The 20,624-nt window shown below is 36.5% G+C and overlaps 1 protein-coding gene across 2 annotated transcripts in view; it reads left to right on the plus strand.

Moving 5' to 3' along the window:
* TMF1 (TATA element modulatory factor 1) overlaps nt 1-20,421 on the plus strand; it is a 47,010-nt gene extending 26,589 nt beyond the window's left edge. Inside the window, exons 6-17 of one of the 2 annotated variants that reach the window (XM_036267358.1) lie at nt 3,420-3,562; nt 3,808-3,974; nt 4,545-4,701; nt 8,119-8,211; nt 8,883-9,039; nt 13,412-13,604; nt 14,474-14,543; nt 14,756-14,848; nt 15,991-16,095; nt 16,635-16,787; nt 17,933-18,058; nt 18,785-19,157. In XM_036267358.1, the coding sequence (XP_036123251.1) occupies nt 3,420-3,562; nt 3,808-3,974; nt 4,545-4,701; nt 8,119-8,211; nt 8,883-9,039; nt 13,412-13,604; nt 14,474-14,543; nt 14,756-14,848; nt 15,991-16,095; nt 16,635-16,787; nt 17,933-18,058; nt 18,785-18,928 (1,601 nt within the window). In that variant the 3' untranslated portion in view covers nt 18,929-19,157. Of the gene's footprint in view, nt 1-3,419; nt 3,563-3,807; nt 3,975-4,544; nt 4,702-8,118; nt 8,212-8,882; nt 9,040-13,411; nt 13,605-14,473; nt 14,544-14,755; nt 14,849-15,990; nt 16,096-16,634; nt 16,788-17,932; nt 18,059-18,784 lie in introns of both variants that reach the window. The other variant, XM_036267359.1, reaches the window with a different exon arrangement.
* Nucleotides 20,422-20,624: the final 203 nt, after the last annotated feature.

Raw genomic sequence — 20,624 nt, forward strand, 5'->3', positions numbered from 1 at the left:
AAATTTTTTTTTCTTTTTGCTGTTCTGATTGGGTGTTTTTTGCGTCCTTGGATTTCAAATCGATATTTTGCTTCTTGGCTTTACCTACTGTACTGTTGAATCTGTATAAATTATTCTTTATTTCAGCTAGTGCCTTCTTCATTTCTGACTGTACATCCTTCATTTCTGACTGGTTCTTTTTAATGCTCTTGAGGCCCTCACTAAGTTCATCGAGCATCCTCATAACCAGTATTTTGAACTCAGCACCTGTTAGGTTGCTTATATCCATTTCGCTTAGTTCTTTTCCTGGAGTTTTGTTCTGTTCTTTAATTTGGGACCTGTTTCTTTGTCTCCTCATTTTGGCTGCCTCCCTGTGTTTGTTTCTGTGTATTACTTAATGAGAGGTATGGGGCTGTCTGAGACCAGATGCTTGTTTGAAGGAATTTAGGAGAACCCGAAGCAGGATCCAAGACAGGCCAATCCTATGGTTAAGCAAGTGCCAACAGCTTCGGTGGGCCTGAGAGCTGGGTGGGGTGAGGCCTCAGGGAGTCACCAGGGCGGGGCTACCGGTGGGAGCCAGGTTGCTGGAGTCCCAGATATGGCGACGGTCTGCCACCCCAGGGAAGGGCTCACCAAAGGAACAAAGGCCTCTGACAGCACGTTTGTCCCGGAGAAAGCCCCCTCTCCAGCCCTTGCTCCAGTGCCAAACAGCTCAGTTCTTCCCTGTATGACTCTGGTGCCCCTTGAGCTGCCTCCCCTCCGAGCTTAGAGGGAGAGAGTCCGATAAGTCCGTGCACCGGCCCTTTAAGGAGCTGCCTGGGGCTCCAGCCGCCTCAGCCTCCCTGAGCCTCAGTTCCCGCTGGTTTTTCCAGCCAGAAGTGATGGGGATTCTCTTCCTGGCACTGGAACCCTGAGCGGGGCACCTGGTGTGGGACGGGGACCCCTCAGTCCTCAGGAAGGACCTTCCCTGCTTCGGGAGCCTCCTGATTTTTATCCGCCACACGTGGGTGTGGGACCAGCCCGTCTGCCTCCGCCCCTCCTACCAGTCTGGATGTGGCTGCTGCTTTAATTCCGTTGTAACTTTGATGTGGTTGTGGGAGTCCCCCATACTGCCTTTATCCACCATCTTGACCGGAAGTCTATAGTATTATGACTTTTTTTTGGGGGTGTGTGTAATTATTATTTACTTATTTATTTATTTTTATTTTTATTTTTTTAAAATCTTTATTGTTGCATGTAGAATGTATTACAGATGTTCCTCATTTTTCCCCCATTGACCCCCTCCTCCCCACTGCTACCCCCCTCCCGCCTTTTCCCACACTGTTGTCCGTGTCCATTGGTTATGCATATAAGTTCTTTGGTTTATTTCTTCCGACCCCCCCCCAGCCCCTTTCCCTTTGAGGTTTGTCAGTTTAGCAACCAATTTGTACTTCTTAATCCCTTCACCTTTTTCACCCATTTCCCCAAACCCCCTCCCATCTGGCAACCAACAAAATGTTCTCTGTATCTATGAGAATGTTTCTGTTGTATCTCTTCATTTTGTTTGTAGATTCCATTGTTGATAGATATGTATTCATTGCCATTTTGTTGGTTCATATATTTTATCTTTTTCTTCAAAAAGACCATTCATCATTTCATATAATAATGGTTTGGTGGTGATGAACTCCTTTAACTTTTTCTTGTCTGGGAAAGTCTTTATATGTCCATCGATTCTAAATGACAGCTTTGCAGGATAGAGCAATCTTGGTTGTAGGTTCTTGCTTTCCATCACTCTGAATATTTCTTGCCACTCCCTTCTGGCCTGCAAAGTTTCTTTTGAGAAATCAGCTGACAGCCTTATGGGAACTCGCTTGTAGGTAACTAGCTGCCTTTCTCTTGCTGCTTTTAAGATTCTCTCTTTGTCTTGAACCTTTTGCATTTTGATGATGATGTGTCTTGGTGTAGGCCTCTTGGGGTTCATCTTGTTTGGGACTCTCTGTGCTTCCTGGACTTGTATGTCTGTTTCCTTCACCAAGTTAGGAAATTTTTCTGTCATTATTGTTTCAAACAGGTTTTTGATTTCTTGTTCTCTCTCTTCTCCTTCTGGCACCCCCAATATGCGAATGTTGGCACGCTTGAGGTTGTCCCAGAGGCTCCTTACACTATCCTCATTTTTTTGGATTCTTTTTTCTTTTTGCTGTTCTGATTGGGCGTTTTTTGCTTCCTTATCGATGGTTTGCTCCTTGGATTTACGTACTCGATTATTGAAGCTGTGTAAATTATTCTTTATTTCAGTTAAAGCCTCCTTCGTATCTAACTGTGCATCGATCATTTCTGACTGGTCCTTTTTTATGCTCTTGAGGCCCTCACTGAGTTCATCGAGCATCCTCATAACCAGTATTTTGAACTCAGCATCTGTTAGGTTGCTTATCTCCATTTCGCTTAGTTCTTTTCTTGGGGTTTTGTTCTGTTCTTTCATTTGGGACCTGTTTCTTTGTCTCCTCATTTTGGCTGCCTCCCTGTGTTTGTTTCTGTGTATTACTTAACGAGAGGTATGGGGCTAGCTGAGACCAGATGCTGCTCGTTTGAAAAAATTTAGGAAAACCCGAAGCAGGATCCAAGTCAGGCCAATCCTATGGTTAAGCAAGTGCCAACAGCTTGGGTGGGCCTGAAAGTTGGGTGGTGCGGGGCCTCAAGGAGTCAGCAGGGCGGGGCTACCAGTGTGAGCCGGGTTGCTGGAGTCCCAAATATGGCGACTGTCTGCTGCCCCAGGGAAGGGCTCACCAAAGGAACAAAGGCCTCTGACAGACCCTTTGTCCCAGAGAAAGCCCCCTCTCCAGCCCTTGCTCCAGTGCCAAACAGCTCTTTCCTGTATGTCTCTGGTTCCCCTCGAGCTGCTCCCCTCTAAGCTTAGAGGGAGAGAGTCTGATAAGTCCTCGCAGGCCCTTTAAGGAGCTGCCTGGGGCTCCAGCCAGGTCAGCTTCCCTGAGCCTCAGTTCCTGCTGGTTTTTCCAGCCAGAATTTATGGGGATTCTCCTCCTGGCACTGGAACCCTGAGCGGGGCACCTGGTGTGGGGACCCCTCAGTCCTCAGTAAGGACCTTCCCAGCCGATGTGTCCTCCTGATTTTTATCCCCACACGTGGGTGTGGGACCAGCCCGTCGCGCCGCCGCCCCTCCTACCAGTCTGGATGCAGCTTCTTTAATTCCGTAGTTGTAGGACTTCCATTCAGCTTGATTTCAGGCGGTTTTGAATGATGGTTGTTCTGTAGTTTTGTTGTAACATGGATGTGGTTGTGGGAGGATGAGATACTGCGTTTACCTACGCCGCCATCTTGACCGGAAGTCTATAGTATTGTGACTTTTAAAATATTCTATCATTGTATATCACTGTTTAGAGAAAAATTCTATTTAGATTTAGGGAATCATTGTTATTTGAATTTATACTTTTTTGCCATTCCAGGAGAAAAACTTTCCAAGCAGCAGCTCCATAGTTCTAACATCATTAAGAAATTAAGAGCTAAAGACAAAGAAAATGAAAATATTATTGCAAAACTGAAGAAAAAAGTTAAAGAGCTGGAAGAGGAGGCGCAACATTTAAAACAGGTGAATGTTAATTATTCTCTACATATAAATTGTTATTATTTACTTTATGAACAGTTCACTATAGTTTATAAAACATTTGGAATGATTTATTTTAGGATATATCACATGGGAAGAATTTTTCAGTAATTTAGTAGACGAATGCTAAGATTATTCTTTGTTATTATAATACTTGAGATTCCTGGAATATAGTTATTTACCATGGTGTTATTTTTTGAAGAATACTTTTGCCTGTTTTTATAATACAGGTCCTTGATGGTAAAGAAGAAGTTGAGAAACAACATAGAGAAAATATTAAAAAACTAAATTCTGTGGTTGAACGTCAAGAGAAGGATCTTGGCCGACTTCAAATGAACATGAATGAACTTGAAGAAAGGAACCGGAGTATTCAGGCTGCTCTTGACAGTGCATACAAGTAAGAAAATGAATAAATATGTAACTCATTTAAAATCAATTAAATGTAGGATGTTGAAGAAATCCTTTTTCTTTTTATTTATTTATTTATTTTTTTATCCTCACCCGAGGATATTTTTCCATTTTTTGTACAGATAGAGTGGTAAGGAGAGAGAGGAAGGGAGAGAGAGAGAAACATCGACGTGAAGGGACACATCGAGTGGCTGCCACCCGCACGACCAACCAGGGCCGGGGACAAACTGCAACCGACGTACGTGCCCTTAGAGGGAACCGAACCCGGGTCTCTCCGGACCGCAGGCCGACGCTCTAACCGCTGAGCCAAACTGGCCAGGGCGAAGAAATCCTTTTTCTATTAGCTGATCACTAACATATAAGTTAGGTATAAATGAACTTGTAACTGTTCAAAGCTAGTACAGCAGAGAGAGTACTTCCTGCAGTCACTGTTCATTATGTGGTGAACTTGCCCTCATCCTGTGATCAAATGGACATCTTCAGGGAAGCCTCATAATTTTGGCCATATAGTTTACTGCACATTACTTTAAATGAAACTTAACAATCTAATTTTTTTAAGAGAACTTACTGATCTCCACAAAGCCAATGCTGCAAAGGATAGTGAGGCACAGGAAGCTGCTCTGAGTCATGAAATAAAAGCTAAAGAAGAACTGTCTGCGGCTCTAGAGAAAGTCCAAGAAGAAGCCCGTCAGCAACAAGAAGCATTAGCCATTCAAGTAAGCAGTGGGTGTTGAATTACATTTGTCTTTTAAATCTTTGTGATTCTGCAAATTAAAAAACCTTATTTGGTGGTAGACGTGTTATATTTTCTTTATTATTCTGTTGGGCAAACTAACTTGTATGGTTTTGTTAAACTGTTGTTAAAGTGATGCTTAAATTATATAAATATTGCCTAGTTTTTTGTTAATTTCAGACTTACTAGAGAACATTATGAAAGCTAAGGACCCTCTTACCAGAGAAATGCACATATGCAGATAAATACTAAACATTGCATATAATTTAAGGAGATTGTAACTCCATGGACCTCAGATAAAGGAGGAATCCCAAAATTTGTCAGTTTGTCTTATAGAATCATCAGTTGATGGATACTTGGGTTTTTTGCACTTTTTGTTAATATGAACAATGCTGTTTTAAATCTTCATTTACAATTTTTTGTGTGAACATACATTAAATTCTCTTAGATACATATCCTCAGGTCATATGGTAACCCTATATTTAACTCTTTTGAGGAACTGCCAAGCTTTTATGCAGCAGCTGCATCATTTTCCATTCCCACCAGAAGTATATGAGGCCTTTAATTTCTCTACATCCTTCCCAGTATGTATTATTGTCTATTTTTTTCAATGTAACCCTTTTAGTGGGTGTGAAGTAGTATCTGATTGTGGTGTCGATAGCTAATGATTTTGAGAATCATTTTATATGCTTATTGGCCATTATATATCCTCTTTGGAGAGATTTTTTCCAAATATTTAAATCTTTTGCTCATTTTTTAATTGGGTTTCTTTTTATTCTTTATATAACCTATATACTAGACCCTTATCAGATATAGGATTTGCAAATATTTTCTCCCACTCTATATAGATTGTCTCACTTTCTTGATAGTGTCCTTTAATGCACAAAAGTTTTTTAATTTTGATGAAGTCCAACTTGCCTTTTTCTTGTTGTTGTTGTTGCGTGTGCTTTGGGTGTCGTATTTAAGAAACCATTGCTTAATTTAAGGCTATGCAGATTTCCATTTCCTTCTAAAAGTTATATAGACTTAACTCTCATATTTAGTTCTTTTGCATGTGGATATCCAGTTTCCCAACACCGTTGGTTGAAAACACTATTCTTTCCTCATTAACCCCAGTGCACTTTTTTTTCTTTATTGATTTTAGAGAAAGAGGAAGGGAGAGAGAGACATAGAAACATCGATGAGAGAGAACATCGATTGGCTGCCTCCTGCATGCCCCCCACTGGGGATTTGGCCCACAACCTGGGCATGTGCCCTGACTGGGAATTAAACTGGTGACTTGTTGGTCCATGGGTCGACACTCAACCACTGAGCCACACTGGCTGAGCAACTCCAGTGCACTTTTGATTTAATTTTACATGAATGCATAAAGCATTTACATGAGTCCAAAGTGAGAGCTATGTGACAAAATATATTGAGACAACATTTGTTTCCAACTTAGCCCCTCCCTATACCTTTTATTTGTCTATAAGTAACCATTTTATGGATATTTGGTTTAACACACATACACTTATATACATATTTATTTGTATCTCTCACACCCTTCTTACATAAAATATAGTTTGCTATTGGAACTTTCCCTCCCCGGAGCATTTCCACACCTTTCTCTCCCCTCTCTTCTTCCTTCTCAAGCATGCCTCTCCTAAACTCGAAGGGTCCCATGAGACTTGCAACGAGGGGAGCGATGGACTGTGGTAGCTTGTCCTGGGGTGACCCCCCTGAACCCTTCTCTGAGGCCCTGTTTTCTCTGACTTTCCAGTGAGCTGACAACAGCCCTGCCTTGGCTCACTTCTTTCACTGTGACTTTTATTTCTCAGTGAGCCACAGCAGCCCTGCCTAGTCCCCGTCCTGTGGCTTCTTCTGGCCTAAGCCCTTCCTTGTTTCACTGTCCCCAGCTTTAATAAACATACTCTCAGAATCACCTGGACTTGTGTTGTAAAATATTTCTTGCATGAAGTCAAGAACACACATACTACTAGCCAGCCCAAGGCAGATCTGCTCCTGGCCCAGTTCCTTTTCAGTAACAACAATAGGAGATTTAACAACCCTCTCTCATTCAGGGATAGAGCATACTTCTTTCTGAACCAATAGACCCCACACCAAAAGTCAGTAAAGATATAAAAAATAACATAAGCAGCAAATTGGGTTCAGCATGCATAAATACTCCACTATACCAGCAAATTGCAAACTACAAATGATTTTCAAGCACATTTGACACTTTTAAAAAACTGTCCATATTGTACTGTAAAGCAAGTTCCAACAAATTTCAAAGGGCTGACATTTATGTATGTAAGGCAGCACGGAAACTGATACCTAAAGCATAACAACAAAAAGTACCCCCCACCATCTTGCAAAGATTGGGGAGGGGTATCCTAGGCTGAGAAGACACCTGCAAAACGATAGGAGGCAAGGAAGATAAAAAGAAAAAATAGATATGGTTTACTAGTTATCCTGTTTTACAGCTTACTTTATTTACAAAATAAGTATCTTGATGATTACTCCATAGTACAAAATGGAACTTTTTTTAAAACCTAGAACTTTTAAAATAAAATGTTTTTAGAGTTATAATGCTTCATTCTATTCAGCCAGTTCTTATTAATGGAAATTTGAGTTGTATAACAATATCTTGGTATTATAAATCATGCCATGGTCCATATATCCCTTGTGTTTCTGCTTCTCTATCACTAGGGTAGAGAACTTATTAATGTTTTAAATTAAAAATACACTAGAACAATAAAATAAAGAAAAATAGGAAGAATAGGAGGTAGAGAGTATAGGACACTATCATTCATAAAATCATCACCTTTATATGTACTGTCAATTTCGTGTATAATCTTGTTCTTATTTCCATGTATATATATTTTATACTTGATACTATATGTATTATTTTATAGTGTTTTCATTTAAGATTAAATCATACATTTTTACATGTCTTTTACATTTATTGTAATTGTTAATGGGTATATTCATGTTGTATCAGAATTGCAAAAGTAGGTTACTGCTGATGGATATTTAGAATATGTCATGTTTTGTGTGTTATTGCTGATGTAGTGACAGTGTAGGGAACATCTCTGTGTTTATTTCTCAGGACCAGTTCTCATAGCTCATGGAGCTGCCACGTGCTGCCTGCATTGCAGATATTTCTCATCTTGTGGGGCAGTGGCTGTGCCTTGTACATACTCACATCCTTTTTTTTGCTGAACAGAGTACTTTCTATAGTACGTAGTGAGCATACATACAGTTTTGGAATTGTGTGATGAATGGGACAATCATATGTAAAAGCTCATTGGATAATAGAGCATTATACATGAACAGTAAGTCAACACAACACACAATATGTACTTAGCAGGAAATCATGGACAATGCCTGAGACTGAGACAGTGTTGGTCTCCTCCCGCAGGTGGGGGACCTGAGGCTGGCCCTGCAGCGTGCAGAGCAAACAGCTGCCAGAAAAGAGGACTGTTTCCGCCATGAAATCAGCGAGCTCCAGCAGGTGCTGTCACAGTTTTCCTAGAAACAAAATGACTCTGGGTGATGTTCATGGAATTGAGAGGATTACTGCCATGCATATCATTTGCTAGATTTTTTTGTGGTTTGCGTGAACAAAATCAGAGTTGGAACCTTAAAATATATAAGAAAAGCCCTAACTCAGTTATATAGAAAATAATTTAATGACAGATTTATTCAGTATTATTTCTTCCATTTGTAATAGTTGGTTTATTAATTATTATCAGTCTGATTACTGTGAGGCAGACAATCAGTGCCCAGTTTTTATGTTACTACTCTACTAATTTTCAGTGAGAGAACGAACCTTCATAGGAAAAGGGAGAGAAAATACAACTCAGATTGACCTTCCTGTTTTTATAAATACTTAGAAATATTGGATGAGAAGGCAACTACAGGGAGGTTTGGATGATACGCATATTTACCTTAAGATGGGCAAAGGTTATCTTTATCTTTGAAGATGCTTTGTAAAGAAGAATTTATTTAGATAATTATGCAACATGAACTTAAGGATTGAATAATCAGAAGATAGTTTAATTTGAAAAGTAATTCTATCTTAGAGAAAATTTTTTCCAGAAATCTCTCATAAAGTTTGTTTGCTGGTGTTTTTACTGTTTTTATTGCTGTCAGTGGTAATGACTTAAGAATTTCGTGATTCAGAGACTCCAGGAAGCAGAGAATCGAAACCAGGAACTGAGTCAAAGTGTTTCGTCAACGACAAGACCATTGCTTCGACAGATAGAAAATTTGCAGGCAACACTAGGGTCCCAGACATCATCGTGGGAGAAGTTAGAGAAGAATCTCTCTGATAGGCTGGGTAACTGCTTTAGTTCTTAAGCTCAATGCAGAAGCCTTTTGATCTTGTTTATGGAATTAGGGTAATGGTCTGAAATTGAAATTCACTTGATCCGATAGTTACATTTTATGTCTGACTTGTAGACTTTTTCCGTTTCTCTTGTTTTACATTTATTTCTAATATCTTGAGAATATCTAATATCTCAAACCACTTGTTTTCCCTAACATAATGTATCAGATACTGTCTAAAATACTTCCATGTCAGATTTTTCATTCATTTTTTACAGACTACTACACTCAGTTTTTCTCTTGTTCATTACTAAATCTGACCTTTTTCTAGTTTGTCTTCAGTAGTGTGGAAGGTAGAAACCAGATATGATTCTAGTCAGTGGAAGAACTCCAAGAGCAGAGCTAGATCTAAGGAGGATCATGGTTAAATCTAGAATTCAGATACTATGCAGTCTTAAGACTTCATATTCTGCTTCTTTCCAGAAATGCCTCAGTTTGCCCTTCTGTGCTATTAATAAAATGAAAATTATTTTCCAAGATATTTATTCAAGCACAGATAGGTTGTGTGTGTGTATATATATATATACATACATACATACTAGATATCCCAGAAATTAGCAAATTCACGAGAACCCATGTAATTTAAGAGACATCATGGTATAAGTGATGTGGGCAGACCTGAATGGGTGTCGGGAGACTCAGGGCTTTGTTTTGTTTTGTTTTGTTTCTAATCAGCTAGATAGTCTGGAGCCAGTCACTTCATTTTTCTGGGCTACTCACTGGGAATCCTGAGCAGTGAACGAGGTTGGTGGCTTTCAGACAGTCTTCAGAAGACTCCATAGACGTGTCTTAAGGCTGGCTGTCATGGTGTGGGGACACTGCACGCATAGTGTGCTGGGCCCCCCAGATGCTTAATGGAAGTAGTCATCCTTTGTCTCTCCTTTCTTGATGTAGGATTTTGTATGAAAAAAGATTTATCTGCTTAAAAAGAAAATCACTGGACTAGATGAACCTTGATGTATTGTTTAATTTATATGTGTACATTTTAGGTCTGTCATTTATCTCTGACAATTTTTGAAACCAGTTTGTTGTGAAATGTGAGATATCTGAAAATAACACCTTCTGAAATGAATGTCTAATTAGCAATAAGTGAAGGCTGGAAGCTGCCACGTTGTAGTTTTTAAAGGAGTCTTCATAGTCTCCGGGATGTGTGGGATTGTGGTGGAATACAGGGGAAGCCACAGGACACATATGTCATTTAGTGCTATTAGTAGGGCCATAGATGCAGTATAACTGAAACATTTTATTGAGGTAATTGTAGATATACATGCAGTTATAAGAAATAATTCTCACTTTCCCCAGTACCTCCAAATGTTAACATTTTGCAAAATTATAATATTACAGCCAAGGTACTGACATTGAACAATTTACTGATGTTATTCAGATTTCCCCAGTTTTGCTAGTACTCATTTCTGTGTGTCGGTGTGTATTAAGTTCTACACAATTTTACCACTTATGTGGGTTCATGTATTGATCACTGCAATCAAGGTATCGAATAGATCCAACACCACACCGATCCCTTATGTTCCTTTATAACTGCACTCACGACCTTCTCGGCCTTTCCTCCCTCCCAAATCCTGGGCAACCGCCAGTCTGTCCTGTAGTTAGAAAACTGGCAATTTCACATGCTATATGAATAGAATTGTATAATATATGACATTTTGGGATTGGCTTTTTTCTCAGCATGATTTTTTGGAGATTCATCCAAGTTATCGTGTGAGTCAATTTTTAGATTATTTATTACTTAGTGATTTTTTATATGTATGAACACCATTTTGTTTACCTGATGAAGGCTGTATGGACTGATTCTAGATTTTGTCTGTACAGATAAGCTGCTATGATGAACATTCATGTACAAGTTTTAGTGTGAACATAAGTTTTTATTTCTCTGGATACATGACCAAGTGTATAGTTGCTGGGTTATACGCATAGTTGCATGTTTAATTTTTGAAGAAAATGCCAAACTGTTTTCCAAAATGGCTATATTTATGAGAGTAATCCAGTTTCTCCATATCCTTGCCAGGGTTTTGTATTGTCCCTGTGATTTTTGTAATGTTTGTGTTGATTTTAGAGAGAGAGAAAAACATCCTCCTCCTGCTCACCTCCTACTGGGATGGAGACTGCACCCTGGGCATGTGCCCTGACATGGAATCGAGCCTAAGACTGTTGCATCGGTTGTTGCTCAGCCAACTGAGCCACAGCAGCCAGGGCCCTTTGTTTATTTTAGACATTCCCACAGGTGTATACTGATATTGTTATGATTTTAATGTGCATTTCTCTAAAAACTAACTAATGGTATTGAATATCATTTCATGTGCTTATTATTTTAAAAATTATTTTTATTGTTGATAGTGCTTATTTTCTATTTGTAGATTCTCTTCAGTGAAATGTCTATTCAAGTCTTTTGCCCATTTTCTAATCAGTTTGTATTTTTACTGTTGAGTTTTGAGAGTTCTTTATATATTTTAGATACTAGTCTTAGATAATATAGTTTGCATTTATTTTTAATTTTAATTTTTTTTTATTGATTTTAGAGAGAGAGAAAAGGAGAGGGAGACATCAATGAGAGAGAACATCGATCAGCGCCTCCTACATGCCCCCCACTGGGGTTTTGGCTCACAACCTGGGCGTGTACCCTGACCAGGAATCGAACTGGTGACCTTTTGGTGCATGGGTTGCTCAACCACTGAGCCACACCAGCCGGGCTAGTTTGCATTTATTTTCTCCAAGTCTGTAGCTTGTCTTTTCATCCTCTTCACATAGAGCAAAAGTTTAAACTTTGGAAGAACATTTCATTCATTTTTCTTTAAAAATTTTTATTTTTCAATTATAGTTAACATTCAGTGTTATATTGCTTTCATGTGCTCTGCATAATGGTTAGATATTTATATACCTTACAGAGTAATTCCCCAAGAACTCTTGCACCCACCCGGCACCATACATAATTATTACAATATTATTGACCATATTCCCTATGCTGTACTTGATATCTCCACAACCTTGTAACTGCTAGCTTGCACTTCTAATCCCATCATCTTTTTCATTCAGATCCCAATTCCCCTCCCATCTAGCAAACATCAGTGTGTTCTCTGTATCTGTGAGTCTGTTTCTGTTTTATTTTGTTTTTTAGATTCCACATATAAGTGAAATCATATTATTCTTTCTCTGCTCGAATTATTTCACTTAACAAAGTACCCTCTAGAACCATTCATGTCATTGCAAATGGTAAAATTTAATTTCTTTTGGCCGAGTAATATTCCATTGTGTATATGTACCATCTCTTCTTTATTCATTTAAAGTAATTATTGATGGGTATGTAGTTATTGCCATTTTATTGTTTTCTGATTATTTTTATAGTCCTTCTTTGTTCCTTTCTTATTTTCTTGCTCTCTTCTCTCATATGTTGATGACTTTCTGTAGCACTGTATTTGGATTCATTTCTCTTTATTTCTTGTATATCTCCTGTAGATTTTTTGGTGGTTACCATGTGCTTCATTTATACCAAGCTATGTTTATAGTGTCTTTTATAAGTTGATAGTCGTTTGAATTCAAACATTCTAAAATCACTACTGTGTTGACCTCCCTTATGTTTATGTTTTTGTCATTTTTTTCCTCTTTTGTGTGTATCCTTTAATTTACTATTGTATTTACACATAATCTTTTTTACTTATGCCTTGAAACCTTTGTAGTAGCTTTAGTTTTGGTTGATGCACTGCTTTTATTATGTGTTTACCTTTGAGAATTTTTTATTGCAATATTTTCCCATTCATACTTTTAATTTTTTTCCTTCTTTTTAAGAGGTCACTTTAACATTTCTTGTAATACTGGTTTGGTTGTGATAAATTTCTTTAGTTATTTTCTTGTCTGGGAATATCAATATTGCTTTTTATGGCTCATGTTTTTAGTGTCAAACCTAAGTATTCTTTGCTTATCCCTAAATACTGCATATATTTACTTTTTGCATAAAAGTTTTATAGTTTTATTTTATACTTTATGGTCTATTTAATTTTTATATACATTGTAAAGTTTAGTTTGAGGGTTTTTTGCGGGGGGCTATGAAGGTCCAATTGCTCCAACATCATTTGTGGATCCATTGCTCTTTTAATACATAACTCCACTTTCAAATTAAAACCGTTTGGGGGAAAATGATAAAGCAGGAGGAGATTCAGATGGGTTCCTTTGTGTTTGTAGGCAGTCCTGCCTTAGCAATGAGCAGTTAAAGTTTAAGTGTGGCTACTAGCATCATTACAAGTCAGAATTGACGTGGTGTCTTGGCCTCTTGGGAATATGTGTATGTGATTTTTCTTTTTTTATCCTTTGTTCAGGTGAATCTCAGACCTTGTTGGCAGCAGCGGTCGAAAGGGAACGTGCAGCTACAGAAGAACTCCTTGCCAACAAAATTCAGCTGTCTTCCATGGAGTCACAGAATTCTCTCTTAAGACAAGAAAACAGTAGATTTCAGGCCCAGCTAGAATCAGAGAAAAATAGGCTACGAAAACTGGAAGATGAAAAAAATAGGTGAGCATATTTCTTGAGTGTCGTTTTTGGTATCTTTATAAAGCACTTAAACACATATACTGTAGGCTTTAGCTTCATAGCCCTGAGACTAAAAATACATACTTTCAGTGTCTAAAGTCAGGGTCATTAGTAGTCAGATATTATAGCAAAATATAGTATTGGGATTCATTGAATCTCACACGTATTCTTGACATTGTGTGGCATGTTGTGTATGTATTCACATTTTCTAGGGAAAGGATTCATAACTTGAACCAGATTTGTTAAAGGAGTCTATACCAGAAAATAGTTTGGAGACCATTCACTGGAGTTATTTTTATATCACAAGGGTTTTAGCAGTAGTTTAATCTTCCTAAATAAATGTCCTGGTTCTTTGGAAACCACAGCTATAAAATACATCTGTCTGAAGTTAATATAAAGCTACGATTAGTGTATTATTACCCACAGTTCTTTCTTCGAAATTTTACTTTTTAGAAAGTAGTCAAGTAAAAATGATTTATAAAGTAAAGATCTGTACTTTTGCAAACATTTTCATTGAACCCCCTTAATAAGGTTTTGCAGAATCTGAACAAATTATAGAGTGGTTATATTCAAAAGTCTGTTTTTAATTTTTTTGTTTGTTTGTTTTAATTTTTTCAAAAGTCTGTTTTAAATGAAATCGTAACCCAAAGCACCAATACATAAAATACTCAAAAGGAGTAGTTTGGCTTCTGAGTAAAACTCAAGTCATCTGAAAAAAAACTTTTTGAAAATCAATCTGGTGATAAAAATGACTATTCAGTATGTAACTGGAGGTAATAAAGGGAGTGTTTTTAATGGTCTGTACTATTATCTTATTTGTTTTTTTTCTTTCATTCCGTCTGGCTTTATAGGTACCAGGTTGAATTAGAAAACCTAAAAGATGACTATGTAAGAACACTTGAAGAGACAAGGAAAGAAAAGGTATTTCTGTCTGTGTTCGCTCACCTTGTAGGGCCTGGGAATGGAAGCAAACTAATGAGAGGACAGGGTGGCGAGGGAGTGAACTGCCTTTGGACCCTGCCCGTCAGTAGTAAGACAAGTAGGAGCATCTACGTAATGCTCCCAACTCTGAGATGACTTATGGTGATGATTTAGTATCACGGGAATTATCTGACTATATTTCTTTCTGTTAGACACTGTTGAAGAGTCAGTTAGAAATGGAGAAAATGAAAGTTGAACAAGAAAGGAAGAAAGCAGTTTTTACTCAAGAAACAATAAAAGACAAGGTATTGAATTTTGTCGTGTTTTGTGTTCGTTGTAGCCAGTTAGTAGCTGTTGTGATTAATCATAAATTGTTTTGTAATTTTATTTTTATTTATTTACTTATTTATTTTTTTGGTACGTGCCTCTAGTGGGAACCGACCCCGGGACTCTCTGGTCCACAGGCCAATGCTCCAACCACTGAGCCAAACCGGCCAGCGCTTGTTTTGTAACTTTAGTTACACTTTATACTTATACTTAATTTCTCATGTCTAAAATCAGTAGGGTGATGAACTCTAGTAATGTAGTCATTCCTGCTCAGAGTAGATCCAAAGCAATTTGAGTTTATTCAAATAGATCTGTGATTTCTCGGATTTGAATTATAGAAGCTCTTTTTAAATGAATTTTTTTATCTTTCACTGAAATGAATGCACCTTATTTGGCCTGTGGGCACTTTGGGAATAAAACTGGTTCACTTTTTTTCTGGTTAATGACGGTAATTTTTCTAAAATGAGTTTCCTATATTTAAAGTATTTGCATGTACTTGATAGTTAGAATAATACATAAAAACGACCTAATCATACATTGAAATTACCTTTTCAGTTTATGTGGAATTGAAAAAAAATACACTAAAAATAAAATGGCTAAGCCAGAAACTTTTTATGGTTTATAAAACTCATTGGTAATCTTACTCTAAAGAAAATAGGTTTAATTGATATTACATTATATTATATGAAGCATTTAGTTCATATAATTGTTTCAACGAGAACATTCTCATTCCATTAAAAATAAACACCAGTGTCCTGGCCGGTTTGGCTCAGTGGTTGGAGCGTCGGCCTGCAGACCAGAGAGTCCTGGGTTCGGTTCCTGCTAGGGGCACGTACCAAAAAAATAAAATAAAATAAAATAAAATAAAATAAAATAAGCACTAGTATGTTGTCAAAACATACATGGGTCCTGAGATGATTGACCACGTCAAGTCTATCCATATTTTCAAATGACCAAATATGGTGCCTTACAAGGATAAGACTTCAGAAATTATATCTGTAACATTTTATGAGGTAGTTAGAATGAGTCTTTATTGTCATTAATCCTAGAAAAGTTCCTTGTCTTTTTATTTATCACTTTGCTCTTTAATCTGAACTGATTTTTTTTCTTACTCTTTAAGGAACAGAAACTATTTTCACTGTCTAGCACTCCCACGATGTCACGATCAAGTTCAATAAGTGGAGTGGAGATGGCAGGACTACAGACAGCTCTCCTGTCTCAGGTGGTGTGTGATTTCGTGCATGTGCTTAGTTCCAAGTCTGAATAATGATAAAGGGAAAATGCAGGTAGCAGTCAGCCTGTCACCATGGTCTTGCCATTGTATAGGCAGTTCATCTGTATATTTTTGAAACTGAGGAAGTATAGAGGATTTTTGGCCTTTGAGAAAGTCATAGACATTTTATTTTTTATTTTATTTTTTTATCCTCACCCAGGGACATTTTTCCATTCTTTTTTTTTATTCAGATAGAGCAGGAGGGAGAGAGAGGAAGAGAGAGAGAGAGAAACATTGATGTGAAAGGTATACATTGAGTGGCTGCCACCCGCATGACCCAACCAGAGCCGGGGACAAACTGCAACTGAAGTACATGCCCTTAGCAGGAACCGAACCCGGATCTCTCTGGACTGCAGGCCGATGCTCTAACCAAATTGGCCAGGGCAGTCATAGACATTTTAAAGCAAGAATTGACAGTCATTTGTTTGAACCTTATAATGTAACACAGTCTGTAATATCTGAATAACTATGTGCTTTCTTCATTAACATAGGATGAGTCTCATGATCACTCACTTGGACCTATGTCCGTATCAGCAAATGGAAGCAATCTTTATGAAGCTGTAAGGATGGGTGCAGGATCCAGCGTTATTGAAAATCTGCAGTCTCAGCTAAAGCTAAGGGAAGGCGAAATTACTCATTTACAGGTATTGGAAAAATTAAACATGCTGTAGAAGTAAATGAAATTTTGAGGGCCAATAAATAGCACTCTTTATATCCACCTGAATTCTGAGCAAATTGAGAAATAAAATGAAATAGTGGCATGTGAAGCCCAAAATGTATCATATATTAATGACAAGGGCTCATGGGAGAAGTTAACCAAGGATAAGAGCCAGATGAGCCTGCTGATTGCCAGAACTGAGGAGACTTATTTAATTTGTCCCAGGAAGTGCTGGGCTGGTGTAGGGCTCCCCAGGTGTTGTACCTGCCCAGGTAAGACTTAGGCAGCTGGGAGGAGAGAGCTCCTTTCATGCAGCTTTTCCCAGCGTTAAAAAGGAGTTGTTGCTGAGCTGAGCATACCCATTTTATTCTTCCGGGATTTACCACTTAGGTTATTTGCTCTAAGTCCCCCTGTGAGGAATGAGTAAAGATGATGAGAGAGGTGAGAACTGTAACACTGTGCACAGGAAATGGAACATCATAAGTGGGAAGGGAGCGGCCACTCATCATATCTTGCTTTTTAAAAAACAACGTAGTGAGAAATGTTAAAACCTTTAACCTATTTTTTGTTAAACTTGATACACTCAGAAGTAAAACTTTCCTCTTTTATTCTGGTTATATGACTTTTGTAAGTTGAAAATATCTCTCTGTTAAAGAAGATGTTCTTGAATTGGGAAAAATAGATTAGAATAATCTTAATACTTACTTTATGTAGCCCGGAATGCTATACTGAGGGCCCAAATGAACATTTTGGTAGTCTGACAATGTGATCTACACAGCTGGAGATATGTTAAAATATGGTTTTATTTCTCTGGGGTTTTATAGTAATTTAGAATAACAGAAATACATGCTATTTCCTTAGATTAGAGAAAAATATACAGGGTTGCATAGTTGAAACAGATGGCTGAGTTCCCTTTAGTTTTGTCTTTCATAGCGACCTGTGAATGGTGCACCTCCGGAGAAAGTTGACCTGTTTTTACCACTATTTCCTTTTACTTAAGAAAGAGCTACCTCATGGTTATTTGTTGATATATCTATTTCTTTAGAGATAACACATTAAATATGTTTATAGTAGTGGGGACATTAAATAAGATATATTTTTATTTAAATTACTTCTGGTAATGTTTCTCAGCTAGAAATTGGCAATCTAGAGAAAACACGCTCGATAATGGCTGAAGAGCTAGTTAAATTAACAAGTCAAAATGATGAGCTTGAAGAGAAAGTGAAGGAGATACCCAGACTTCGAAGTCAGCTAAGAGTAAGTAGTGTTCACTTGAGGACGAATCTAAGATATTTTATCCAGTTACATTAAATCTTATGTTTTTAGTTTATGCAAAATGCATATATATGTTAATAATTTCCTTGAACATTAGAGTATTAGTATTTAGTAAAGATCTTTAAAGGTGAAACTTTTATCTTGCTTGTCACATAATACAAAGTATTTTTCACTGTCATGTTTAATTCCATATAGGAAAATAACTAGATTTTATTTGGCCACGGCTTATTTATAATACACTTTTGTATTATTTTAGTACTATTTCTTTATGATGTTCTATATATCACAATTCACATATTTGGTATTAGTAGTCACTGTTAAGCCAAATATGAATTTTTTAAAAAACTTTTTTCTATGGGGTACCTGCCAGGTAATACTTAAACCACAATGAACCAAGAGACTAAAATTTCACCAAGTGTGCTTGAATTAATGGAGGAAACACTGAGTGAGCTATATATATGGGGGAAATTGTAGGTTTAGTGTAGAGATATGATAACATTGATAGTCATTTGGTTTAGGGTTGTTTTGAAATTCCTTTACTTGCAGTTTCCAACAGACTGGAGTATGAGTTTAACTTTTTAAAGAGCTGACTGTATACTTTTATTTAGATTGTGATGTATTTATTGGTGACTTGTTTATGATACTATAAATATAATCAAGATGCTCTGTACAGTTATGTTACAAATTGTAAACAAATACATTTTGTAGGACTTGGATCAGAGATACAACACTATTCTGCAGATGTATGGAGAAAAAGCAGAAGAGGCAGAAGAACTTCGATTAGATCTGGAAGATGTTAAAAATATGTATAAAACTCAAATAGATGAACTTTTAAGACAGAGGCTCAGTTAACTTCTGAAAATTACATTCCCATCAAACTGAATGTGAACATTTAATGACTAAATGCAGACTTTCAATAAATTCTCTTATAGAATCAGACATGGAATTTATTGTTCAAAAAAGGAAACAAAAATTTTATAGTATCTAGTAATATTTGCAGTTAAATTATTTTGTGCAATATTTGAACTTTATTTTTGAAACTATCTTTAAAGATTTATTTTTTAAAGCATCTTTTTGTTTGTTTGTTTTTTGCCTTGAATAGCACAGAGATTTATTACTTTATCCTTATATGGTTAGGGAAGGAGAATGGTGTTCATACATTGTATTATAGATAAATAACTAATTGTTTCTATAATTTATGTATTTGTACATATTGAACATTTAATGAATGATATTAACATATTGAAACTTTGCAATCTTTCACACTTAAATCTTCAACATTTCTAATTACTGCTCATGAAAATGGACGTTAAGTGTCCAAGTTAAAAAATTATTAAACTTCCTGTTACTAAATTTTGAACTGATTTATTTTTCTTTTAAAATAGAAGTTACACTGCACAGATGTTGAAAGGGTGAATAATTTAAATTAAAAAAAATTTTTCTGGTCTGAACATTTATTTTACCCAGATTCCATAAGAAAGTCTGTACAAATTTTGTTACCTATCTGGACAAAGCTGTAGCTATTCCAAGTTACCTAGGCATGGTTGGATAATGGGGAAAATGTGCTTATAATGATTTGTAATGGTATCAGTAACATTTAAGTGTTTTTGAAGAGGTTTTTGTTTTTTACTACCTTATAAAATGAATCAAAGTAATAACATTAACATGATTTTCTCTTTAAAATTAATTTTTTTAATTTTGTAAAGGCTTATATAGAGCGCATTAAAAATGAATGTTTAATATTACACAACCATAACCAAATAGAGAAATTATAGGAGTTAATTCAAATTTGGCATTTTTAGTTCTGTATAGTTTATTTTCTTTTCTTGAACTTTGAAACACAAAAAATAGTGCAGAATAGCTTTAAAAAATAGCAATGCCTTCTTCCAAATGCTATTTTGTTCAGAAGCTAACCAGACTGTGTTTTATACTTGTGAAATATTTTAATACCTATTACTGATGAAAGTTGAATCCATTTAGCTGCCTTTACTAGCAAATAAAAACTCATTTAATTTTTAGTTAAATTTTAAACATTAGAACTTCACAGTATAACTATAAGTAAGCCATGTTGAAGAATATGAATGCTTTTCAGGGCAATTCAAGTAACATGTTTTTGTTTTCATGTTTTAGTGGTAAAATCGTGTAATAGGTTTTTGTCACCTTGATTTTTTTTTTTTTTTTTAAATTCAGGGACTGACAGGGAATGACAAGACTGATGGCAATAAGAAATATACAGAATTAAAAGATACAGGCAACTTTAAGTTGCACAGTTCTGTCAAGTATTTGAAATTAGAAGTTTAGGAATTATGAAATTGTTATTTTAAAATATTCATTAGTGAGAGAAAAAATACCCTTTATTTGTGGAAAAAAGATTGAAATAAAACTCCTAAATCTTCCATTTTATAATATTAAATATTATCTTTTCTTAATCCTTAACATTAATAAAACCAGTTCAACTTAATCTAAAAGTGTTTTCAATTTACTTAATTTAAAAATGCAAAGCAGCTAATTAATCTGTGACTGTATATTAACATATGTTTTTCTTTAC

This window comes from Molossus molossus, unplaced genomic scaffold (assembly GCF_014108415.1).
Source record: "Molossus molossus isolate mMolMol1 unplaced genomic scaffold, mMolMol1.p scaffold_m16_p_18, whole genome shotgun sequence".
In the NCBI taxonomy this organism is placed as follows: Eukaryota; Metazoa; Chordata; class Mammalia; order Chiroptera; family Molossidae; genus Molossus; species Molossus molossus.